The following is a 27,195-nucleotide window of genomic DNA, read 5'->3' as shown; positions in this document are numbered from 1 at the left end:
AAGGAAACGACCTACTATGAAAGAGAAGCAGCATATATATTTAAAGATACTCCCATTTCTAGAACTATAGCTAGTAAAACCATGTGGACTTCAAGATAAATATATTTCAACTGTTTAAAGAAATAAGGGAAAAACTCTGCCTACTTTCTATCTAGTCATAGATAAAGACAGATTTAACAGATTAGGTGACAGACCTTGAGATCACCCAGAATGTAGCATGAAGAGCTAACAATGGAAATATGGTAAGAGAAATATAGAAATGATAAGTTCCAGAATAGGTTTAACAGCTAATCCAAATGGAGGACTAGAGAAAAAGGGAGAGGCAATATGCCAAGAGATGGGTTACTAGAGCAACACTGAGACTGCTATACTTAGAAAGGCCAGCTTGCAAGGCTGGCCCTTGGCTACCATCTGGGAATTTAGAGTTCAGGAATGTCCCCACCATTCGCTAACTGATAAGGCTGCTTGTACAAACAAGGTGATCTGCTTTCCTTCTGGGAGTCTGGAATGTTGCTAAGTGCGGGGTGTATGTATAGATGCTGAGTCTCTCTAATGGGCTTCTCTGTGCGCAAACACACAAATGTTGCTGCCTTTTCAATGCTGGGAGAAGTATGTGCTGTGTGACCCTACATGGGAGGGAGAGAACATAAGGAACTCTACATGGAGTCCTCCAGACTCTGCTCCTGTCTTCTCCCCTTATGCTCTAGTTGTATATCCTTATATCCCCAGTCGCTAAGTCGTGTCTGCCTCTTTGAGACCCTATGGACGACAGTCTGCTAGGCTCCTCTGTCCATGGAATTTTCCAGGCAAGAATACTGGAGTGAGTTGCCATTTCCTCCTCCGGGGATCTGCCAGACCCAGGGACTGAACTTGCATCTCCTGTGTCTCCTATATTACAAGCAGATTCGTAACCTGCTGAGCCACTGGGGAGGCCTGTATATCCTTACTACATTGCTGTAATAATCTTAGCTGTATATACAGCTAGATGCCAAGGCCTGGGAGTCCCTCTCAAGAATCTCTGAAAGTGGCAGTGGTCTTGAGGGACCCCCAGTCTAGGCAGCATTTGAAGAGATAATGAATGAGAGATTTCTGTCATGTGTCTTACCCTTTTTTAAAATTTATTTATTTTTTAATTGAAGGATAATTGCTTTACAGAATTTTGTTGTTTTCTGTCAAACCTCAACATGAATCATCCATAGGTATACATATATCCCCTATATCCTAACCTTGAATGTCCAGAGTCCTGAGTGTGGTGAGACACAGTACTGAGACATAGTTCTGTGTAACTGTAAGACTTTAAGAAAGTAAGTATTGAAAGCTACCATGGAGAAATTTTAAAAACCACCTATAAAGAAACAATTAGGTCAACAACAGATTTCATCAGCTAAAAAAGAAGCCAAAAGAATATTTTCAAAGTCCTGAGACAAGCTGTCACCTTAGACAACCTTAGATATCTCTATCCCCAGCTAAATTATTGCAATGGAAGATGACAAAATAAAGATGCTTTTGGACAAGAAAACAGAGAATTTGCCACACACAAAGCTTGCTAAGAATATGCTTTGTACTTGAATTATTCAGGAGGAAAATGAGTAAAGGGGAAAAAAGGTATGGGGGGAGGGTAAAGAAAACCCAGCAAAGGCATGAAAAAAGGTAAAGGAAAAGCAGGATCTTTAGAAAATACAGTTTCCTCTAAAAGAAGAAATACAAATACAGTAATAGAACAATAAATAAATATTAACCCCATTAAGTATAGGCCAACCATATTAAATTGTGCTTTTAAAAATCAGCTATGTGTTTTTAAAAGACAATTACAACAAAATGGGAAATGTTAAAATCATAGACAGATACACCTGGCACTTAAATAACCAAAGAAAATTGGTAAAACAACAGTTATGTTATACTGTGGTGTTGGAGAAGACTGAACAACTAATCTGATCTGATCTGATCTGATGTTATACAAAACAGAATGACCTGGATGCCAAAAGCAAATAAGGACAGAATATGAAAATATTATAAAGCAATTTCAGTTACATAGATGCAAAACACTTAAATATACATGACAAATTGATTCTATTTATGAGAGAAAAAAGGTTAGACACCTAATACTGTTGAAAATGTATATATTCTACTATGTATTATACTTAGTTACACCACAGAGAAATTCTGCAAATATGTACACGTACAAGAATGGCAACAAGGTATTAGAAACAACTAAATGCCCACCAATAGAGGCTTAGATTGGTAGACTCCGATACTGAGGTGTTGGAATGCTATACAGGAGTTAAAATGAATGAATTAAATCTAACACAGGTAAACTCAAAGGTGAATACTGAATACAGAAAGTAAGTTGTACAAAGACCTCCTATGGTTTCTAGGGCACTAATCTGGTAAATTTACAAAAAGAATGCTATATTGATTACCAGTGCAAATTTATGTAGTAAAAGTATAAAAACATGGGTTAGAAGGATACTCACCAAATTCATGATACCATTTGCCTATGGAGGAAATGAAGGCAAGAGGACTCAGGAGGGGAAAAGGGACGCTTCACCTTTATTTGTAAACCTCTATTTCTTTTATAAACAAAAAAACATTACCACCAAATGACAAAATCTTAGCATTTGCTATTATTGGAAGGTAACTATGACAGTATTTCTTATGACTATGACTTTCTATACTTCTGTGCAGTTTCAAGAGAAATGCCTTAAAGCAGGGCTTCTGGAACAGTGGAGTGAGGACCTTAGTAAATTGTCTTCCCGTTAAAAGCAATGAAAATATTGGCAAAATTATCAAAATCTATCATTTCAGGACTTTGGAAATTAACCAAAGTCATACACCACGTTAAAAAGCATTTATTCAAGAACCACCAGTGAACCTCACTGAGAACAGCCAAGTATGTGGTTTTTACTTGGTGTTACTTCTCCCCACCCCCACCTCCACCCTAGACCCCTGGCTCCTCAACTCTGTGGTCCAGAAGGAATGAAAACTGGCATCCTCACAGCAGCTGAAGGGAGCTCCACTGGAAGCCCCATCTCCAGAGTTTTGTTACTACCTTGATCTAACTTGGAACTCGGTTCCAAACAGTATATAGTAACTACAATCCCCATGAAAAAATAGAGAGCACCAGTAAAAGTAATGTCCAGCAAGGTGTTAACGTGGCACACTTGGCTCCTGGCTGATGTTTGGGAATGCAGATTGTGGAATGTTCCCTATTTTGATGATTTTAGCCTACCTGGGGCACTGAATACCTGATTTTCTCCTGGGTGTCTAGACACCTGGATGTGCCTATTTTTATTTAGTGGGTCAACTGAGAATCTCCCACAGAGCGAAAAGGGCTTTCTAAAAAGTCTTACTTGCCACGTGGACTTGAACTGCAGCTGTCTAGCCCTGCAGCATCTTGGATTTGCATGAGAAAGGGGCAACTATCGCTGTAGGGATTTGTCTCCTACCAAGTGCCCAGCAGTATGGGTGGAAATGAACCCTATTAGGACACTTGAAGAAATGTCAGAAAGCAGGAAATAAAGGGGGGAAAAGTCTTAGAAGCTTCAGAGTTCTCAAAAGGAAAATTTCAGTCAGAAGACAATGGAACAATGCCTTCATAAGTCTAAGGGAAAGAAATGTCCATCCTAGAACTCTACTCCAAGCTCAACTCCCCATCTTGGATGAGATTTCAACAAACGCTTTCAGATATTCAAAAATCTAAAAAAAAAAAAAATTTATCTCCCATGGACCTACATTCTTTCTTAGGAAAGCACTGGAAGAATGTGCTCCAGTGAAATGTAGAGGAAGGCATGGCATTAAAGCAAATGAGGACTCCCAACAATGAGAAAGTGGAGGGAATTCCCAGAATGATGGTGAAGAGAAATGTTAGGATGGTGGCTGCACAAAACAGGAATGAAGATAATCCACCCAGAAAGGAGTGGTCAGAGAGCCCCAGACAAACTCAGGCATATGACATTGCTGGAGCACTTTTAGCTCTGGAAACATTTAAAATCACTCTGGATCATGGGTCATGAAGTGTTTAAGCTGAACTAGCGAGAAGTACTCAAAGAAGCAAATGAAAGAAACAAAGCAATTATTAACCAGAGGAAACTAAAAGTTTTACAGAAAAGGTAAATTAATCATAGGTCACTACATGGCTATCTATAGTGTTCATATAGTCATTTTGTTCATATAGTCATTATGTAAACAATAGTATTGATGGAAAGCAAATTTATGGTATAATCATACTGGAACATGGGCAAACAAGAAGTCTTTGTGTTGCAAGGAAAATATACAGATGGCCACCAGGCACATGAAAAGAGGTTCAACATCACTAACCATCAGGGAAATGCAAATCAAAATCACAGTGAGCTATCACCTCACACCTGTCAGTATGGCTACTATGAAAAAGACCACAACCAATGTTGGCAGAGATGTGGAGAAAAGGGAACCCTCCCACTGTTGGTGGGAATGCAAACTAGTGCAGTCACTATGGAAAACACTATGAAGTCCCTCAGGAAGTTAAAAACAAAAACTACCGTATGATCCAGTAATTTTACTCCTAGTTATACAGCCGAAGAAAATGAAAACACTAATTTGAAAAGACACATATTTGAAAAGAAAACGAAAACATTAATTTGAAAAGACACATATTTGAAAAGAAAACGAAAACACTGATTTGAAAAGACACAATGTTCAAAACAGCGTTATTTACAAAAGCCAAGATATGGAAGCAACCTAAGTGTTCATCAATAGATGTATGGATAACAAAGACACACACATACACAAACACATACATGCAATGGAATATTACTTAACCATAAAAAGGAATGCGATTCTGCCATCTGTAAGAACATGGATAGACCTGGAGGGTATATTTGTTCAGTTGCTAAGTCATGTCTGACTCTTTGCAACCCTATGGACTGCAGTACGCCAAGCTTCCCCGTTCTTCACTATTTCCTGAAGTTTGCTCAAACTAATGTCCATTGAGTCTTGCTTAGTGAAATAAGTCAGAGAAAGACAAATACTGTATGTTTTCGCTTGTATGTGGAATCTAAAAAATAAAACAAATAAATGTAACAAAAGAGAAACAGACTTACAGATACTGAGAACAATTTAGCTGTTACCAACTGGGAGAGGGAAAGGGGAGGGGCAAAACAGGAGAAGGGGATTAAGAGATAAAAACTGGGACTCCCCTAGTGGTCCAGTGGCTAAGACTATGTGCTTCCAATGCAGGTGGCCTGAGTTTGATCCCTGATCAGGGAACTAGGTCCCACATGCCACAACTAAGAGTTTACGTGCCACAACTAAAGATCCCGAATGCTGCAACTAAGACTTGGCTCAGCCAAATAAATATTTTTAAAAAGATAAAAATTACTAGGTATAAAATAAAAACTAGACACAGGGAATACAGCCAATATTTTAGAATAACTTTAAATGGAGTATAACCTATAAAAATATCCAATCACTGTGTTGTATACCTGAAATTAACACAGTATTATAAATGAACTATACTTCAAAAAAAAGAAAAAAACTTGATATTCAAAAAAGAAGTCTTTGTGTGTGTGTGTGTGTATGAATGGCAAAAACAATGAAGTGAGCTAAATCTTCATCTTCCATAGCATAAAGTTTTAAATAATTTTTATAAGAAATATGTAGATTATAAAGAACAGAGATATCAAAAATTATCTGCATATCCACCACTCATTAAAAAAATTATTTTTACCTTTGAAGTTCTTCATGTGCTCATTTCATTCTCTTTCTTCTCAGATAATCACTATCCTGAATTTTATATTTGTCATGCCCTGTTTCTCAGCTTGTTAGCTAAGACCAAGTACACTATTATGCCCTTGACATTCATTATAGTTTTATCACATTTATTTTATTCTTTAAACCATGGACATGATTTAATTTGATAAAAATTAAAGCTTTTTTAATCAAAAGAGAATACTGCCCTAGGTCAGTAATCTGAAGTCTCAGACGAAACATGATTATCTTAAAAAATTACCAGAACTGATAGAAGATAGAGAAAACATGAATAAATCAGGAATTGCTTTTAAAAAACTATAAATTTTACTCTGTACTTGAAAGTCTTCCCCTAAAAAAGGCTTCCTATCCAGATGCTGTTGTAGATGACTGCTATCAAACTCTTAAGAACAGGTATAGTTCAGTCAATATAATTTCAGAAACTAGAAAAAAAGCGAAAAGTACACAGTCTTTTTTATGCAATGAGGATAACCTTGGATACCAGAATAAGAGAACAGTACACGAAAAGAAAATCTAAGATCTGTCTCACTCTGAACACTAATGGAAAACTCTTAAACATGACTAAACTGAATTCAATCAATTAAAATGCTTTAAAACTAATTAAGAGTTTAGCACAGGAATGCAAGAACAGTACAACATTGAAAAAATGTTAATATAATCTACCACAATAATAGATTAAAAGAGAAAAAAGTATCTTCTCAATAGATGCAGAAAATAAGCATTCAAGAAAATACCACACATTCATGATTTTTTTTTAAATGTCTTAGTAAACCAGGGACATAAACGCTTTTGATGAAAGGTATTTTTTCAAAAAACCACAGCAAATATACTTAATGATGAACGTTTTAGAAATCACATTCTCTCTGTGCCTCAGTTTCTCATCTATAAAATAATAACCAGTTTCCTTTACAAGATCATTTGGAGGATTAAACTCTATAACGTATATAAAGCAGACAGAGTACTGCATTTGTGGGACACAGCACACGCTTACACACTGACTATCATTACATTTCTATCATTGTCCTCACCAATATCTGCATTAGAATCAGAAACAAATAAGGAATTCACTATCATTATATCTATTAGACACTGTATTACAGGCCCTGACTAATAGAATGGGAAATGAAAAAGAAAATGTATAACTGGAAAAGACCCTGACGCTGGGAAAGATTGAAGGCAGGAGGAGAAGGGGATGACAGAAGATGAGATGGTCAGATGGTATCACTGACTCGATGGACATGAGTTTGGGCAAGCTCCAGGAGCTGGTGATGGACAGGGAGCCTAGTGTGCTGCAGTCCATGGGGTCACAAGGAGTCAGACACAACTGAGCGACTGAACTGAAGTGATAATTGGAAATCCAAAATTGCTTTTAAGAAGATAATTGTTTACATAGAAGACCCAAGAGAATCTAAAAGCTATTAGTATTAATAAAAGCATTCAGACAGGTTTCTGTACACAAATTGAATGTATAAATACCAATGCATTGTCATACATTAGTATTAACCAATTAGGAACCATACTATGAAAAAAAAATCCTCATCACAATTGCAATAATAGCTAGGAGGTATCAAAGACTAAGTGTAACAAAAGATGTGCAAACATGTCCTGACGACAAGTTCAAAATATTACTAAATGGCAGAAAGGACAGGTTGAATAAGAGTTCACTGATGGTAAAATTCAATAGAGTAAAGATATCAAACCCCAACATACTTCCAACTCATCTCCAAACACAGGTCAACTACAATTGAAATCTCCAATAGTTTTCCATGGAACTTGACAAACTAATCCTTAGATTCCTATTTGAAGACCAAAGAGTCCAAAGAGATAAGGAGAATCATCCTACCAGCTATTAACAACATCAAGAACAGTAAGAATAACAGTTGACATGTATATAGCATTCACTTAGGCACTTTAAAGTGCTTTACATATTCATTATAAAGTTAGAAAAACATGCAAATGGCAAAGGGACAAACAGACTAATGGAATAAAATAGAGAGCCTTGGAAAAGCCCCACACAGATATGGAACTTGACCTCTAGTTGAAGGGGTATCCCACACCACCATTGAAAGGGTTTAGTATGTGGCATGGTACAAGTGGATGTCCACATGGGGGAAAAAGGACAACTAATAGTTCCCTTCTTCATGAATTATGTAAAGTCTAGGCAAATTTTATATATGCCTATATATATGGCAGAAAGCAAAGAAGAACTAAAGAGCCTCTTGATGAAAGTGAAAGAGGAGACTGAAAAAGTTGGCTTAAAGCTCAACATTCAGAAAACTAAGATCATAGTATCTGGTCCCATCACTTCATGACAAATAGATGGGGAAACAACAGAAACAGTGAGAGACTTTATTTTGCAGGGCTCCAAAATCACTGCAGATGGTGACTGCAGCCATGAAATTAAAAGATGCTCGCTCCTTGGAAGAAAAGCTATGACCAACCTAGACAGCATATTAAAAAGCACAGACATTACTTTGCCAACAAAGGTCCATCTAATCAAAGCTATGGTTTTTCCAGTAGTCGTGTATGGATGTGAAAGTTGGACTATAAAGAAATCTGAATGCCAAAGAATCGATGCTTTTGAACTCTGGTGTTGGAGAAGACTCTTGAAAGTCCCTTGGACTGCAAGGAGATTAAACCAGTCCATCCTAAAGGAAATCAGTCCTGAATATTCATTGAAAGGACTGATGCTGAAGCTGAAATTCCAATACTTTGGCCACCTGGTGCACAGAACTGACTCACTGGAAAAGACCCTGATGCTGGGAAAGATTGAAGGCAGGAGGAGAAGGGGATGACAAAGGATGAGAAGATTGAATAGCATCACTGACTCAATGGACATGAGTTTGAGTAAACTCCGGGAGTTGGTGATGGACAGGGAAGCCTGGCATGCTGCAGTTCATGGGGTCGCAAAGAGTCAGACATGACTGAGTGACTGAACTGACTGAGGCAGATTTTAAGAAAGTAAAATGCAAAATATGAAATTTGGGGAAGAAAATTACATTTTTATGAGCTCAGTCAGAGAAAAGTTACATGAAATTACACAAAAAGTACAAACTAAAAAATCAATCAATTACAAAGAAATTACATTACAAAGAAAACTTCTACTCAAAAAACACCAACAATAACCAAGATGAAGAAAGAATACTAACTAAAAAGAGTGGACATATGTGTATGTGTAACTGATTCAGTTTGCTATGCCTCTGAAACTAACACAACATTGTAAATCAACTATACTCTCCAATAAAAAATTTTTAAAAAGATATTGACTATACACAAAATCAGAATCGGGACTATATAAAGAATCTGTATAAATCTGAAAAAGACAAATACCCCCAACAAAAACACAAATAAAGGATATAAACAAGTAAGCCACAGAAGAGGAAATCCAGTCCACACCAAATATGAAATGATAAATACCTTGACTTGTAATCAGGGAAACAAAAATTACAGTAAGATACCAATTCGTACTTAACAATTACCAAAATGTAATGTAGAGTGTGCCCCTGTATGCATGCATGCTAAGTTGCTCCAGTTGTGTCTGACTCTTTTGTTAGTCATGGCCCACCAGGCTCCTCTGTCCACAGGATTCTCCAGGCAAGAATATTAGAGTGGGTTGCCATGCCCTCCTCCAGGGAATCTTCCTGACCCAGGAATCAAACCCACATCTCTTACGTCTCCTGAATTGGCAGAAGGGTTCTTTACCACTAGCGCCACCTGCGAAGCCCAAGGAGTGTGCCTGTACTACAGTTCTATATAGAGAGAACAGTGCTATCATAGTAGAAAGTTCTCTTGGGCAGCACTGGTCTAAATCATGCACTGTCTGTATCATCAGTTTGGCTGCATAAAGTTACAGAGCTTTGCATTTTTACACTGATGCTTCCTGTTCAAAACCCGAAGTTTCACATATTTCAGAAGCTACATCTGCCACCCAGTTGCAATCCATGCTCTGAAGGAACTGGCTTAACATGATATCAGTACAGCTCTTTGCAGGCCATTTGCTTTGAAAAAACCATTGGTAGAGCCCTTTATTTTTCCACTTCTCTTGCCCACATCTCAAGATTCAACAATGATCTGTACACATGGATTAAGGTAATACTAACATGGGGGGAGGGGTGAGGAGGCAGCTCCTCTGTAAATTGGGAAACAGCAGTGACATTTTTTCTTAGTTTGATTCCAGCCTGGGGCTTTCTAAATAAACACTGCAGAAGTAGTAACAGCATGGTGACTATAGCTGTGTGTGTATGCTTGGTCGCTCAGTCATGTCCAAGTCTTTGCGATCACACGGATTCTAGCTGCCAGGCTCCTCCTGTTTATGGAATTTTCCAGGCAAGAAAACTGGAGCAAGTTGTCATTTCTTCCTCTGGGGATCTTCTGAACCCAGGGATCAAACATCTCTTGCGTCTCCTGCACTGGAAGGCAGATTCTTTACCACTGAGCCACATGGGAAGCCCAAGTGTAGCTAATAATACTGTATTGTGTATTTGGAAGTTGCTAAGAGAGTGAATCTTAAGAGTTCTCACTACAAGAAAATAAAATATTAAAAAAAAAAAAAAAACCCTACTAATTTCAAAGGCTGGTAATAAAATACTACCAAGTGCTTTTGCAGTCGAGACCTTTGCAGGACTTAAAGGAGTAGGTCTAAACCACTTGGAGTCCCTCTGCAGTAAGACACCTTACAAGTACGAGTTAAAAAAAATAAAAGTAGGTATTAAGTAGTATTAAGTAGTATTAAGGTTTAAGAAGCTGAGGAAGAAACCGTCTTCAGACAGAGCTGTTGGAAAGCGGTGGCATTTTCTCTCACACAATAGGGGCAGGAGGAGTACTTTTGCCCCAGCCCTAATGTAGTAAGGATAACTTCAAGGAGACAACCTCCTTGATATATGTCCACTAGAGTCTGGGGGACACATGGGACTAGGCACCTGGTTTGTGGCTAGAAAATTCTACAGGTGACAGGCAGGTTGTGGCAGTCTGTGGCCACAGAAAAAAAGGTTGCATTGGGTGGTCGGGGGAGATGATGAAGAGATCAAGGCCCCATCACACAGACATACATTCCACAAGCCAGATGTGGACTCTCTGGATAGAAACAGGGTTGGGTTACTTTCGAGAGGGGGCTTTCTCCTAGCATCAAGGTGACCTTAGAAAAAAGAGACTGGATGTCTACGATGGTGCTGTTTTGTGAGGACAAGAAGGAGATATATTAAATAACTTGCTGGAAAAGAGGCACCGCCTCTTTCCAGCAATCAAGGGCCCTAGCTGGGGCATCTCCAAAGAAACCATAAACATACCAGTTTGTGTGTGCTCAGTCATGTCCAACTCTTTGTGATCCTATGGACTGAAGCCCACCAGTATCCTCTGCCCATGGGGATTCTCCAGGCAAGAATACTGGAGGGGCCTGCCACGGGGGTGCCATTTCCTCCTCCAGGGGATCTTCCCGACCCAGGTATTGAACCTGTGTCTCTTATGTCTCCTGCATTGGCAGGTGGGTTCTTTACCACTGGTGCCACTTGGGAAGCCCAAAACATACCAGGGACAGAAAGAAATCAGTCTCTAGAATCTGCCACATGCAGAGGGTGTCAATATCAGATTGTATCTTTATCACTTAGGGCAAACTATTTTTGTCCTAACTCCCTCCTTCTTCACTTGCTTCACCCAAGGAGCCAGAGACGGCCCAGTTGGTGATTTGGCAAGTGGCAGGGGCCAGGGGTGGGGAGAGTAGAGTAAAGAAAGAAAAAGCTGAGCATGCTTCCTTTGGTACTAAAAGCTTCACTGCGGGGAGAGATTTCCCTTTAAATGAAGTTCATAGTTTTCACTTCTACACATGACTACTATTTTAAAACTAAAATGCGACTACCACAGACCCTCAGAAATTAAAAGCATAATAAGGAAATAACTATGCACAACTTTATGCCAATCAATTTGCCAACTTAGGTGAAATGGACAAACTCCTTTAAAGACACAAGTTAGCAAAGTTTGTTCATGAAGAAATAATCTGAATAATCCAGTATCTATTAAAGAAATTGACACTGTAGTTTAATGCCTTCCTATAAAGAAAACTCCAGGCACAAATGACTTCACTGGGGAATTCTATCAAACATTTAAGGAAGAAATAATACCAATTTCATATAAATTCTCCAAAAGAACTAAAGAGGGAAGGGAATACTTCCCAGCTCATTCTATGACTTCACTATCTTGATTCTGGTGATAGATTCTTGGGTGTTTACATGTCAAAACTTATCAAATTATACATTTTAAATACATGCAGTTTCTTGTATGTTTCTTGTATATTGTGGTATAATACAGAGAGGCTGAAACAGCTAAATCAGTTCTTAGAGGCAGTCATAGCATTCACAATACTTATATTAGACAGGGAAGCTATCAAATGAATTATCTAAGCTTCTACCTTATGAAACTAGGAAAAGAGAAAATTAAATTCAAACTACCAGGAGGATAGAAATAATAAAGATAAAAGCAAGAATGAATGAAACTAAGGTTTCCATTTCTGGGCACAATGAAGTATGTCTACTATAGCCCCTCTCCTACTGATCATTGCAACTAAGAACTCTGGACAAAATATGTAAAGCAGCTATGCAGGATTCTGACAAGTTAAAAGCAAAATAAAGCAGGCAGACTCTGAAGGTGAGTCAAGTGAAGAAGCAGCCCATATACCAGGGCGTTTCTTTTTAGTCCTCATTCTTTTTTCACAAGACTCTGTCCCAATGGTATATAAACCTCCAGAAGTCCTGAGCTCATCCAAGCAAAAGCCTCACACCAAAGCTTTAAGAACTGAACGAAAGTAATATTTCAACCACAGCTCAGTCTGAGACTAACACCTGAGTGACAAATGTATGGAGACAACCATGAAGCAGGCCAGCAAAGGTTCTGAAAACTGCACAAAGACTTAAACCATCATTCAAGTCTCAAATTAACCCCTGAATGGTGCATACACAAAGCAAAGGCTTTGAACACCATATCGATTAGAATCAATACCCACAGAGGGCAACACAAAACCAGTGATATGAGTCTAACTAGGTTTATTAAGTGATAAATAAAGATTAAAAGCAACAAAACAATCACCACCATCTAGGAGAGAATCCAAAATCATTCAACATAACAAACAACTAGCAAAATGTGACCAATTCTCAAGAGAAAAGATAACCAACAGCTGCCAGATGCTGGAAATACCAAAGACATTTTAAGCAGCTATGGAAACAGCTCTATGAGGCAGACACACTTGAAGTGAATGTATAAACAGAAGTTCTCAACTGAGATAAAAAAAAAACTATTAAAAAATGGAAATTTTAGAACTAGAAAAGATAGTATCTGAAAGCAGAAAGACAACCAACACCTGTGGTGAATTAAGCAGCAGAATGGAGACGAGAGAGGCAAGAGTCAATGAAACTGAGAGAAATGGTCCAACCTGCCAATATGAGGAACAGAGATAAAAAGACTGAGAAAAATAAAAGAAATACAGCATCAGGTATCCCTGGGACAGTATCAAAAGGTCCAACATTCACATCATTGGAGTCCTCCAAGGAAATGAGACTAGTGCAGAAGAAAAGGTCTGAAGAAATAATGGCTAAAAAAGTCCCAAATTTGGAAAAAGACATAAAATGACACATTCGAGATACTCAGCATAGCAGAAACAACATAAACTCACAGAAACACCCAGGAATATTACAGTCAAATATCTGGAAAGCAAAGTTAAAAGAAAATATCTTGAATGTAGTCAGTTAAAAAAAAGCACACTACATATGAATCAATTATTCAAATGACTCTGATGTTCTCATCAGAAACAATGAAGGTCAGATGATACTGGAACTTCTTAAAATTACTAAAGGCAAAAAAATGTCAACCCAGAATTCTACATTGAAGCAAAGAGATTTTGTCATCAGATTTATTCTAAGAGAAATGAAACAGGATCTTCTGCAGGGTGGATGGGAAGACCAACAGAAATGATAAAGTATCTGAGTAACAATAAAAAAAATGGGCCAAAGAACCAAACAGACATTTCTCCAAAGAAGACATACAGATGGCTAATAAACACATGAAAAGATGCTCACTCATTATCAGAGAAATGCAAATCAAAACCACAGTGAGGTACCATCTCACCCTGGTCAGAATGGCTGCTATCAAAAAGTCTACAAACAATAAATGCTGGAGAGGGTGCAGAGAAAAAGGAACCCTCTTACACTATTGGTGGGAATGCAAACTAGTACAGCCACTATGGAGAACAGTGTGGATACTCCTTAAAAAACTGGAAATAGAATGGCCATTAGTTCGGTTCAGTTCAGTTCAGTCACTCAGTCGTGTCCGACTCTTTGCAACCCCATGAACCGCCAGGCCTCCCTGTCCATACCAACTCCTGGAGTTCAACCAAACTCCTGTCCATTGAGTCAGTGACGCCATCCAGCCATCTCATCCTCTGTCGTCCCCTTCTCCTCCTGCCCCCAATCCCTCCCAGCATCAGAGTCTTTTCCAATGAGTCAACTCTTTGCATGAGGTGGCCAAAGTACTGGAGTTTCAGCTTTAGCATCATTCCTTCCAAAGAAATCCCAGGACTGATTTCCTTTAGAATGGACTGGTTGGATCTCCTTGCAGTCCAAGGGACTCTCAAGAGTCTTCTCCAACACCACAGTTCAAAAGCATCAATTCTTCAGCACTCAGCTTTCTTCACAGTCCAACTTTCACATCCATACATGACCACAGGAAAAACCATAGCCTTGACTAGACGAACCTCTGTTGGCAAACTAATGTCTCTGCTTTTGAATATCCTATCTAGGTTGGTCATAACTTTCCTTCCAAGGAGTAAGCGTCTTTTAATTTCATGGCTGCAGTCACCATCTGCAGTGATTTTGGAGCCCAAAAAAATGAAGTCTGACACTGTTTTTAGTTTCCCCATCTATTTCCCATGAAGTGATGGGATCAGATGCCATGATCTTCGTTTTCTGAATGTTGAGCTTTAAGCCAACTTTTCCCCTCTCCACTTTCACTTTCATCAAGAGGCTTTTTAGTTCCTCTTCACTTTCTGCCATAAGGGTGGTGTCATCTGCATATCTGAGGTTATTGATATTTTTCCCGGAAATCTTGATTCCAGCTTGTGCTTCTTCCAGCCCAGCATTTCTCATGATGTACTCTGCATAGAAGTTAAATAAGCAGGGTGACAATATACAGCCTTGACGTACTCCTTCTCCTATTTGGAACCAGTCTGTTGTTCCATGTCCAGTTCTAACTGTTGCTTCCTGACCTGCATATAGGTTTCTCAAGAGGCAGGTCAGGTGGTCTGGTATTCCCATCTCTTTCAGAATTTTCCACATGACCCAGAAATCCCACTGATGGGCATACACACCGAGGAAACCAGAATTGAAAGAGACATATGTCCCCCAATGTTCACTGTAGCACTGTTTACAATAGCTACGACCTAGATGTCCATCAGCAGCTGAAAGGATAAGAAAGCTATGGTACATATACACAATGGAGTATTACTCAGCTATTAAAAAGAATGTATTTGAATCAGTTCTAATGAGGTGGATGAAACTGGAGACTATTATACAGAGTGAAGTCAGAAAGAAAAACACCAATACAGTATATTAACACATATATATGGAATTTAGAAAGATGGTAACAATGACCCTATATGCGACACAGCAAAAGAGACACAGATGTAAAGAACAGACTTTGGAGTGTGGGAGAAGGTGAGGGTGGGATGATTTGAGAGACAGCATTGAAACAAGTATTATTACCATATGTGAAATAGATCGCCAGTCCAGGTTCAATGCATGAGACAGGGCACTCAGGGCCGGTCCACTGGGACGATCCTGAGGGATGGGATGGGGAGGGAGGTGGGAAGACAGTTTAGGATGGGGGACACATGTACACCCATGGCTGATTCATGTGAGTGTATGGAAAAAAACACTAAAATATTGTAAAGTAACTATAACCTCCAATTAAAATAAATTAATTAACAACCACAACAAAAACATTTGGGTAAATATACAGAATGAGCTTCTCTGGTAGCTCAGCAGTAAAGAATCCACCTGCAATACAGGAGACGTGCAGAAGACACAGGTTCAATCCCTGAGTTGGGAAGATCCCCTGAAGAAGGAAATGGCAACCCACTCCAGTATTCTTGCCTGGGAAATCCCATGGACAGAGGAGCCTGGTGGGCTACAGTCCATGGGGTTGCAAAAAAAAAAAAAAACATACAGGCTATTTTTCTCCTTTTGAATTCTTTAAGATATGTATGACATTTGTGGATACATTTGAAACCTATAGCATAACATAAAAGAGGGGAGGGAAGTGACCTATATTGCTATAAACTTTCTACATATGACTTGAAGTCTTAAAATATAACTATATATGGTGAAAGGGTTAATAAAGTATGTATCTCTTAATTGCTAGAGCAACCACTAAATTAAAAAAAACACAAAGGAGATACTGACAAAAAGCAAATAGGTGTGTTTAAAATGAAATATTTAAATTGCAGTTGTATTCCCTATGCAAGACCTATGCACTACCAAATATTACTGATATAATGAGATAAATTTTTATAGACCTAAATAAATTGAGAGATACACTATGTTTGTGAATTAGAAGACTCAATATTCTTAGTATTTCAATGATCCACAGACTCAAAGTAATCCCAAACAAAATCCCTGTAGGCTTTCATGCAGAAATTGGCAAGCTGATTTTTAAATTTATGTGAAAATATCAAGGACCAAAACATTATGAAAAGAACAAAGTTGGAAGATTCACTGTACCTGATACCTGTACCTGATACCTGTGGCAGACAGATCAATGCATATGTGCTCAACTGTTTTTGATAAGGGTACCAAGGTAAGTCAATGGAGAAGAGACAGTATTCTAAAAAATGCTGCTTGAACAATTAAATATGCATATGCCAAAAAAAAGGAAAACAATGACCCTTAACTCGTACCAGGTAAAAATATTCATCTCATTATTGGCCATGGGCCTAAATATAAGTGAAAGTGAAAGTCACTCAGTCGTGTCCAACTCTTTGTGACCTCATGGACTATACAGTCCATGGAATTCTCTAGCCCAGAATACTGGAGTAGGTAGCCTTTCCCTTCTCCAGGGGATCTTCCCAACCCAGGGATCAAACCCAGGTCTCCCGCATTGCAGGCGGATTCTTTACCAACTGAGCCACAAGGGAAGCCCAAGAACACTGGAGTGGGTAGCCTATCCCTTTTCCAGCAGATCTTCCTGACCCAGGAATTGAACCGGGGTCTCCTGCATTGCAGGTGGATTCTTTACCAACTAGGCTATCAGGAAAGCCTGATAAATATAAGAGCTAACATTATAAATCCTCTGAAATAAAAATATGAGAAAATCTCTGTTACCTTGTGTTAGAGAATTATTATACAGGGTATAACAGCATGAACTGTAGAAGAAAAATTTGATAAATTGGACTTTATCAAAATTAAAAATGTCTTTTTTGGGAAAGATACTGTTAAGATAAAAACAAGCCACACATGGGAGTAAAGATTTGGAAAACACATAGTGATAGAGGGCTTGCATCCAGAATATATAAAGAACTCTCACAATTTAATAATAACAAAAATGGCAAAAGATTACAACAAATAGTTCACCAAAGATATATAGATGGCAAACAAAAGAACATGAAAAGATGCTGAATATCAGTTATTGGAGAAATGCAAATTAATTGTACAATGAGCTACTCTTACACAGCTTCTAGAAAGACTAACAATACTAATAATACCAAGTGCTGTCAAGAGAGCAAAACACTGGAACTCTTATATGTTGCTGGTAGGCATCCAAAATGGTACAGTTACACTGTAAAACAGTTTGGTAATGTCTTGTGAAGTTAAACATACACTTACCACATGACCAAGCAATCCCACTCTATTTACCCCCAAAATATGAAAACATATGTCCACACGAATGCCTAAACATGAGTGTGTTCATACCAGCTTCTTTCATAATAACCAAAAATAAGAAAAAATTCAAAAGTACATATCTTGGTCTATGGTAAGCAAATGGAGTATCATTTGACTACAGAAAGGAACAGACTGTTGAAACATGTCACAACACAGATGAACCTAAAAAGCATTAAGGTAAATGAAAGAAGCAAGATGCATAAGGCTATATACTATAAGATTCATTTGTATAACATTCTAGAAAAAAACAAAACTAGAAGAAACAAGATCAGATGTGAGAGTAGGGGAGAAGTTTAATTGTAAACAGGAACAAGCCAATGTTTTAGGGGAATGAAAATGTCCAATAGCTTGACTGTGGTGGTATTTAAATGACTATATATTTGTCAATATATATAGAACTGTACACTTAAGAGAGGTGAACTTCATGGTATATAAATTATACCTCAATAACCCAAACCTCATTTTCAAGAAGACACTGGAGTTACATATATCATGACAGTACATGGAAAATGCATCTGGAAATTACATTAAAACACTACCACATACAACCCACGATCATATTGTGCTAGTTTTGCATTTCCTTTTATGAAAATACCTGTTAAGCATTAAGGATAGAAAAAATACTAAGAAATATTTTATTCTAGTTAATGACATGCCTGTGGGAGTATTTAGGTGTGAAGTGTACTGATATCCACAACTCACTTTGAAATGCATTCCACACACAAAAAAAAGGGAGACCGATGGAAGAAGAGAGGAATTAGCACACAGATAGGCAATAAAGCAAATACAGCAAAACATTCATTGTAGAATCTAAATGGTATTACATGGATGTTCAAACTATAATTATTTTGCTTGTTTTGTCTGAAAATTTTTATAATAAAATGTTGAAGGGAAAAAGACACTGATACAGAACAGCAAAGTAAACCCAAAGAAGTAGAAATGGAAATAAATGTAAAAGGAGAAATCAACAAAATGGAAAACACAATAAAGAAAATTAACAAAGGTAGTTCTTTCTGTGAAAACCTCAACAAATTGAAAATAATAAATATGACAGCAAGGCTACTCTTGATATGTGGATCCTGACAGAAGATTTTTATTATCTCTGAACAATCCGAGAATTTATGAGATCTGTCAGAGATTTCATCCAGGGCCTAGAGGAAAATATAAGCCCTGAAGTAGCTTGAAGAATGGAGGAATGGGGGAAGAGAACCAAGCTATCCGGTAGTGAGGCTGTGTGCTCTTATTTACTATCCCATCTGACCCATGCTCCTGGGTGATGGCCTTGCTAAGTCTCACAGTCCTTTGAACTTCTGTCAGCAGACATTTAAAGCAATGAATCTGAACTAGACATGGATATCAGAACTATCTGGAATGTGACAATGCACATAAGTAGGCCTCCACAGGTGATACACCTCTGGTTGACAACCATTACATATATTCCATATGGCTAATAACAACAATACAAAGAGTGATAACATATATTGAGAACTTCCTTTATTTCTACACACATTTTTTTGGTGCTTGACATTTATCAATGCATTAAATTCTGTCCGTCCTGTAAGTTCTAGCCTTTAGCCCCATTCTACAAACAGGCAAAGAGCAGCTAAGTCACGTGTACAAAGTGACAGCTTGTGAGTGAAGAAGCTAGAATCTGAATCTAGGCTGTGAGCTCCCAAGTCCAAGCTCTTCACCACTGGGCTATGGAAGAATAACAAACCTCCTTCCTCTGCCCCAGTCCAAAACAATCAAAGCAATACTTACTTAGTGCCTCTACAGCCCCACACCTGGATGAATGAGAATAAGATATGGACTCTTGCCTCTAGGGGTTTGTGTTCCAGGTAGAAAATTAAACCACAGGCTTTTGGCTATGGTTTAAAGAAAGTTACCAACTGGAATGCAAAAACAGAAGCTTAGCAATGTTGCTGAAAGTTACATAGATAGCCAACAAAGAAAGGAAAAATAAAAATTTAATGAACATTGTGAAGCCCTGCAGAGCAGAAGACCAAGGTTAATTGAACTAAATCCTTATTTTTCATAGGAGGGAAAGCGAACAGAGAAATATAGGTGTGAAGGTATTCCCTGGACCTTTGGAGATGCTCATCAGAGGAATTAGAAACCTTGAAAAGAAGCTGCCCTTGGAGGTGTGACTGCAAACGCACTGAAATTACTTCATATCCCAGACTGTTCTGCACACTCAGACTCAACATGGGAAATGTGTCTTCAAAGGATGGAAGCTGCCTTTGAGTCTGTGCTTCCTCCTTCCACAATTAATATTGAAATAAGAATGAGACTCAATTCCTGGAAACACTGGAAGCAGGAAAAAGCAGGCCATCTGCAGACCAGAAACCCTGATGAATCTCTATGGAGCAGCAGATATGGGATTGATTGATAAAGAGGAAACTGTAGGTCAAAATGTCCCTGGGAGAAGGTTCAGGGATGCTCTGAGTGAGAGGGTGCACCTGCCAGGCAGGAGTGGACTCTAGGGAAGCCATCTAGAGAGTCACCTGGAATCAGCTGGGCCTGTCTGACTACAGCTGCAGCCATGAAACTAATCTCTGAACAGCTGTTGAAAAGCAGATGCAGATTCAGTAAAGCTGAAATGGATCCCAAATCTGCACTTCTACTCTGAGCCCAGGCCATGCCCAGGCTGCTGGTCCATGGAGTGCAGTGAAGGGTAACCACCAAGAGTGGGAGAGAAAAAGACGAAGAGCAATGTCTCAAGACTTCCTCGGTCACCATAAGGGACCCTGAGCAAAAACAAACAAACAAACAGGAAAGCAGACAGTGCTCACTGAAGCATACCACTGTGTAAGTAATATGCTCTCAGGTTTACTTATTTTAATAGACAGAGATAATACAAAAGACAAAAGAGTTAAGCAGGAGGGAAGTATTGATAAGAGGAGGAATCTGACAACAGGTGGAATCAAGTTAGATTTGGAATGGCCTGAGAGAAATAAGCAAACAGAAATCTGTGTGAAGTTGACACTGTTTAGCCTCAAACTGAGAACAGACAAGGACACAGTGGTACCTGGCCTGGTAGAGCTGAAGGTCACTAAGCAAAGCTCTTTTGTCCATCCCAACTCCAATAAATTAATAAACCAGGCAGGATAATTTCCCTGAGGTAAAAGACACTGCATTTCAGACTTTAAGGGCCCACAATATGCCAAATAAAGAGGAAAGATCATCCTTTCATCTGCTTGGCTTCTGATGAACATGTGAATACCCAAGAGAGAAGGTTTAACAGCTTTCAGAAAGGGGGAGGAAGAGGAAAGAGACAAACCTAGGCACATCTCCCTATACTGGAGATGCTAGAAGGTGGAGACAGGATCTAGAGAACAATAGCAGCTGCCTCTTTCTGAACCCCAAGAATAAGGGGCTGCAGAGGGGTGGCAGGTGGGACATCATGTAGCTATCACAGCAGCTTGTTCCATCAGCCCTCAGTTGTGTCTCCAAGCCTGGGGCTTTTGAGACAAGTTCCTGGGCATGCCGCTGAGGCCAAGATCTCCCTGAGCCGTGAAGGTCCCCTTATCTGGCCCAGCTGGCCTGGCATGGGCTTACCTGGACAGCTCCATATCACGCTTTCTCCAGCTGCTATCCTGGCTTCCTCTTCTCCTTGTCCCAACCTGAAGATCCCATGTGGCTGGGCCACAAGGTATCCTGTTGAGGGGAAATGACAGAGGACTTGGTTATGAACACCTGCAGCATCCCAGAACCAAGGCCCATTCTTGCAGGGTGGAGATGGTCTGGCTTTGGTGACTGCCCTGTGAGCCTAGCCAGTGGGCCCTCAGTGCAGACCATCCACAGAGAAGGTGAGAGCATGACCATTCCTGACCGGGAGCCTGAGGCCTGCCTCATTCAGGGCCCAGATGCCCCTGAGCTGCAGCAGCCCAGAGAGGGAAACACGAGGGGGTGTGTTCCAGTCACCCTGTGGCGGGTTCCTCACCAACAGAGACCAGGTGGCTGTAGTTCTCCAGCATGACATCCCTGTGGAGGTTCTTCTGAGCAGCATCCAGCTGCTGCCACTCCTCCTGGGTGAAGTCCACAAACACGTCCCTGAAGGTCAATGTTTCCTGCAACAACACACTTCTCCTTAGCCCACTGTCACAACAAGGTGGGGTGGTGGGGGGGGGGGAAGAGTTGGGGGGCAGAGCACTGGCATCCCTCTACCCAGAGGGTAGAGGCCAGATATGTTGCTAAATATCCTCCAATGCACATGGCACCCCTCCACAACATAGCATTATGTGACCCAAAGGTCAAGAGTGCTGAGGTGAGAAAAGCTAAGGTTGATCAAACACACAGTGAAATGGAATGGCCACAGAAAGGACTAGAATGTGCTATATGTGAAAAGGAAGAAAATAAAAGAAAGGGGGATTCTTCCATCGAGACAAATAAATATGCACACACGATTTCTGGCAGCATGCATGAAATATGAAGGAGATATGGAAACAGGGTGAGAAGGAAAATTATTTTTCACCTTTTGTTGAACAAAGTGTTTGTTTGAATGTTTTACCATAGGTACAGAGTAATTTTTAAAAAATGCTCAATTCAATTTATTAATGCTCTATTCAGAACACATTTTTAGAATTTCCGCATCCATATTCTTAAATAAAAATGGTCTTTCGCTTTTTACTTTTCTGTAGTAACTTCCTCGAATTTAGGTGGCATCATAGCATGAACTGGATTCCTTCTAACCTTTCAACAACAGCCTAGAAGAGTTGAACACAGAAATTATCTGGTATTTAAAATTTTGTGAAAGTACAATCAGTCCAGGATTTGGGAAAGCAAATTTAAAGTGTGAATACCTTTGGTTCAAAAATTCTTCCAGGTGTACTCTCCATAAATACCTGTACTATTGGGCCAACAGATACATATAAAGTGGTTCATGAGGCACTGTTTACAATAGAAAAATAAAACAAAAAAACTCAAATATTCATGAAGAGAGAAATAGTTAAATGAGACATCCATACCATGAAAAAGGAACTGAAACAGTTTCTATGTACTGATGGGGAACAACACTCATAATATAATCAAGGGGGAAAAGCAGGATGGGTATGGGGGTGTGATGGCATTTGAGAAAAAATACACATTACATGTACCTCTGCTGCTGCTGCTAAGTCGTTTCAGTCATGTCTGACTCTGTGTGACCCCACAGATGACAGCCCACCAGGTTCCCCCATCCCTGGGATTCTCTAGGCAAGAACACTGGAGTGGATTGCCATTTCCTTCTCCAATGCATGAAAGTGAAAAGTGAAAGTGAAGTTGCTCAGTCCTGTTGGACTCTTCGAGACCCCATGGACTGTAGCCTACCAGGCTCCTCCGTCCATGGGATTTTCCAGGCACAAGTACTAGAGTGGGTTACCATTTCCTTCTCCAACATGTACCTCTATTTTTAGTTAATTAAACTGAAGTAAATGCATCTACAGCACCTTATCAACAAACTGCTAACAGTGGGCATCTCTGAGGAAGAATGTGGTACTGGGGGAAGAAATAGGGATCTTTTGGATACTGTTTATTTTATGCATATTAGAACATGAGACACTTTCACAATTTTAAACATAATGAAAAGGCAAAAAGTGAACTGAAAGTGAATAGAAAAAGCAAGATAAGTTTATGCATTTAAGCAATTTTCTTTGAGAAGGCAAAAATATGAAGCACAGTTCCAAGAGTAAGAAGTAGACAAAAATGTCTTTTCCTCTCTATCTTGTTCCTTTTTTTTTTCCTTTTTGGTGAAAAGAGGAAGGACTGGAGAAACCTGAGGTGGATGACAGGTTGAGCAGAAAACAGCCAGAGCTGAGGGAACTAACAGATATTTTTTCAAGGTTACCATATAATTTCCTAATTGCTGCCTCAAATTAACTGGAAACAAAGTAGGGGTAAATTAGGAACTCACCTGGGACATGACCATCAGTCCTGCTCAGACCAAGGATGGAGATCTAGGAAGGCAGAATCAGGAGGGTTGAGGTCATTGCACACAGCCCTGAGACCACCATCACCAACCTAATAACAATCACCCCTGCCCCACAGTGAGGATGATCAGAACAGAAGGCTTGGTAGCTCCAGGCTGTTCCCTTGGCTAAGATCCCATGATTTTGCACAGTCTCATGGGAATTGATTTTCTCTCCCTAGACAGATATATGACTTGTGTTTAAAGACTTCTACTCAGAAGCCATTAACAACCTGATATTTCCTTTCTCTCAAGAATTCTATGCCTGGGAATTTATCATAATTTATTTGCAAAGATGTTAACTTTAGGTGTTTCCACCATTCAACAATCTGGAAGCAACTAAACCTCCAGTAAAGGGGACTCAAGTTTAAAAAAAATAAGACACACAAAATGGGAAATACCACATGGGCTTTAAAAATGCAACGGAATCCTGTTCTCATGTCTTAACATATTTAAAAGTAGGTTACCAGAAAGCAGGTGGGTGGGATCTCCTTTGTTAAGCTATATGCATGTACTGAAGAACATCTATTAAAATGTTGACCCTGCTTACCTTTGAGGGTTGATTTCACCTTTCCTTTTTTGCTTACTTGCATTTTATCATTTTTGACAATATTAATTACTAGTAAAATAAAAAGGAGAAATCATTACAAATCACCTAATTATCACACTGAGCCCTTGAAGTGACACACCCTGAGCAGTCTGGAGACAGGGACAACTTGCGGTTTGGAGGAAGGAGACTAACCAGGGCTGAGTGCAGGGCGGAAGGGAAAGGGGTGGAGGGTGAAAGGTAGGGGGATGGAGGGAGGTTAAGGGCCTGGCATTGGTCACGTCCACACGGAACTGGAAACCACTGACCTTGCTCCCTCCCACCCCGGTCCTTCCAGCCCACCAGCTCCCTGTTCCCTCCCTAATACTTCCTTATTTCCCATCATGGCCATTTGATTGCCAAGCTCTTCCTTATTTGGCAGTTTTCAAAACAAATTTTCAGCAAGGAGCTTTTGTCAACCACTGCCACTCTAGCAATCCCTGCCTTAGTATCAGAACCACAGGGTTCAGCAAGATGGAGCTTAATGAGTCATGCTTCCAGACCCAGTTACTAGCATGAAAATGGGGTAGCATAGTTAGGTGATGGCTACCTAGAGACTACTCTGAGATTTCACAGACATGCAGAAACCAAAAACATTTAGTCATTTAGTCAGGGCAGAGGAGATTCAACATTTCTGCTATAGACAAGTGGATTGTTCCTACTATGGGACTGACTGAAATAGCCCACAGCACAAGAGGGGAGCACAAATGTTGTGTGCACAAATGTGTTTAGAGTGGAGAAAGTCCTGGGAGGTAGGGAGTCAATCTTTCCAGCCTGATCATGTCCTTGCTAGCACTACCACAGGGCAGCATCCCTCCATCCATCCATAACTTTCATCTCTCTCCTGCAATAGAGGTTCAACTGACCACCATGACATAGCTCTTGATGGTGGCTAGAAGTCTTGCTCTCTTTCAGCTGAAGGAAGGGACAGAGGGCACTGCAGGTTCAGTTCTTCTAGAACCTGCTATACTGTGAGCCACTTTCCTCTAACTAGAGCATTTGAGTCTGTCCTGTGGATCTCCCCACTCTGCCCTGAGGTCTGGTCTGGTGCTTCTCTTCCAACTCCCCTCAGAGAAGCTGTCTTTTTGGGGTTTAGGGTTTTTTGTTTTTTCGGTCTGGCTGCTCGGCTTGTGGGATCTTAGTTCCCTTACCAAGGATCGAACCCTGGACCCTCAGCAGTGAAAGCATAGAGTCCTAACCACTGGACCACCAGGGAATTCCCAAATGAGCTGTCTTATTACTAAGGAGGCAGGACCCAAGGATTCAAAGACAAAGATACCTTTGCTAGGACCTTCCCTTCAGGACCATGTCTCTACCTTCAACCAGGCAAACTCACCTCCTCTTGAGGTCTCAGACTGGGTCTTCTGTAGACTAACTAAGGAAGCCCATGGTAGATCAGCTGGCATCTGAAGCTGGTGAGCTGTTGGCTGTTATGAACCCTGACCCTGGAAAGGGAATGACCACATAGGAGATGCAGTTAGCAAAGTCTATGATGGAGCAAAGTTGAGAAAAACCCAAATGTTTCCCTTGACACTAGAAGGCACAGTGCCTCCCTCTAGTTTTAAAAATTGACATTAGTAAGCTCAGTTACCACCACCATTAGATAAAGAGCTAGGCACTGCCTTACTTCCTAAGAGTCTGGGCTCTGGAATGAAGCTGACCACCTGCTCTGCTGCTTTTCTTCGGTTAATAACAGAGGTGAGTGCCTACTATGCCTGTTCTACATGAACAGAGTTCCCCCATCTTGAGGAGCCATATTCTTAGCAGGGAAGAGACAGTAAGCAATAAAGTTGATAAATTCAAGGTATGTTAGTTAGAAACACATAAATAGTATGCTGAAAAAAAGAACAAGGATCCCCCTAGTTTACTGTGTGACTTGGGCCAAGTGTCCGAGCCTTTCTGTTCTTGCTTTCTCTCTGTAAAATGAAGAGAACCATCGTGCCTACTCATGGGGCTATTGTGATGACTAACGTGAAACAGTGCTGTCTGGTATTCACTACGCACTAAGTAAACAGTTGGGCTTCCCTCATAGCTCAGTCGGTAAATAATCTGCCTGCAATGCAAAAGACCCGGATTCGATTCCTGGGTTGGGAAGATTCTCCTGGATAAGGAAATGGCAATCCACTCCAGTATTCTTGCCTGAAAACTCCCATAGACTGAGGCGGGCTACAGTCCATGGGGTCACAAGAGTCGGACAGGACTTAGCGACTAAACCACCACCAAGTAAACAGTTGCTAAAGGAATCAATTAATGAATCATTCGCTCGTTAACTCCGTAGTCCCCTCCCCGCCCCCCAGCCCTGTCACTCAACACCCCCCAGGCGCGAGCTCATTACCCACGGCCCACGGCCCCTCCGACCTCCCCATCCAGCCCGTCCCCAATTTCGCCTCCCCTTACTAAACTAACAGGAACCCGAGGTCTGAGGGCGTAAAACAGCCAGCGCCAATTCGCACCGCCCTCGGGGTGAGCAGAACACTTCCGCTCTCCGTTGCCCTGGGAGCCCAAGTGCTGCGCACGCGCAGGAGGGAGGTGAGGGGGCTGGGGGGATGGCAAGACAGCCAATGGGCAACATGGCGCCTTTCAGGGACGCTGGTTCTGACGTGGCTCCCTCTGAGGTTAGATGAAGAGACGAGGGAGTGCGACCATTTTCCGCGACGAGTCGTACGAAAGGCTGGGACGTGGGGGGTGGGGAGCGTCTCGGGAGGCGGGAGGCAAGCGGCCTCCGCGCAGACTGTCGTAGTGGAGCCGGGTCCACTGCCTCCGAGGCCTGGTCTCCCCGTCCTCTTGCGCCGCCGGGCCTCCTTGTGGCTGTGCTCCCTGGGGAGTTCCCATCCCTCCATCCCTCAAAGCCACGGTCTCCTCTTTCTTTAGATCATCAGAATAAGAAGCCTCAGTGATAACTACAACCTACATGAGTGCGGCCATCTTGGAGGCGGGGCCGGCCTGTTGGAACCGGGCTCTGGTGTCAGGTCAGGGATCAGAGAGCAGAGGTCAGGCACAGTTCA

General features: G+C 40.5%; 1 protein-coding gene across 7 annotated transcripts in view; it reads right to left on the bottom strand.

Annotated features, from left to right (window-relative positions):
• The window catches only part of ZNF674 (zinc finger protein 674), a 34,212-nt gene extending 7,522 nt beyond the window's left edge, over window positions 1-26,690 (bottom strand). Inside the window, exons 1-7 of one of the 7 annotated variants that reach the window (XM_027533848.1) lie at window positions 26,588-26,690; window positions 25,527-25,635; window positions 24,155-24,223; window positions 23,551-23,593; window positions 22,463-22,509; window positions 21,604-21,730; window positions 21,219-21,317 (exon numbers count right to left, since the gene is read on the bottom strand). In XM_027533848.1, the coding sequence (XP_027389649.1) occupies window positions 21,219-21,317; window positions 21,604-21,730; window positions 22,463-22,498 (262 nt within the window). In that variant the 5' untranslated portion in view covers window positions 22,499-22,509; window positions 23,551-23,593; window positions 24,155-24,223; window positions 25,527-25,635; window positions 26,588-26,690. The other 6 variants (XM_027533852.1, XM_027533854.1, XM_027533850.1 and 3 more) reach the window with 6 other exon arrangements.
• Window positions 26,691-27,195: the final 505 nt, after the last annotated feature.

The sequence above is a fragment of the Bos indicus x Bos taurus genome, chromosome X (genome assembly GCF_003369695.1).
Source record: "Bos indicus x Bos taurus breed Angus x Brahman F1 hybrid chromosome X, Bos_hybrid_MaternalHap_v2.0, whole genome shotgun sequence".
NCBI lineage: Eukaryota > Metazoa > Chordata > Mammalia > Artiodactyla > Bovidae > Bos > Bos indicus x Bos taurus.
Note: the sequence above shows the minus strand (reverse complement) of the source record. Positions and strands in the feature narration are given on the sequence as shown.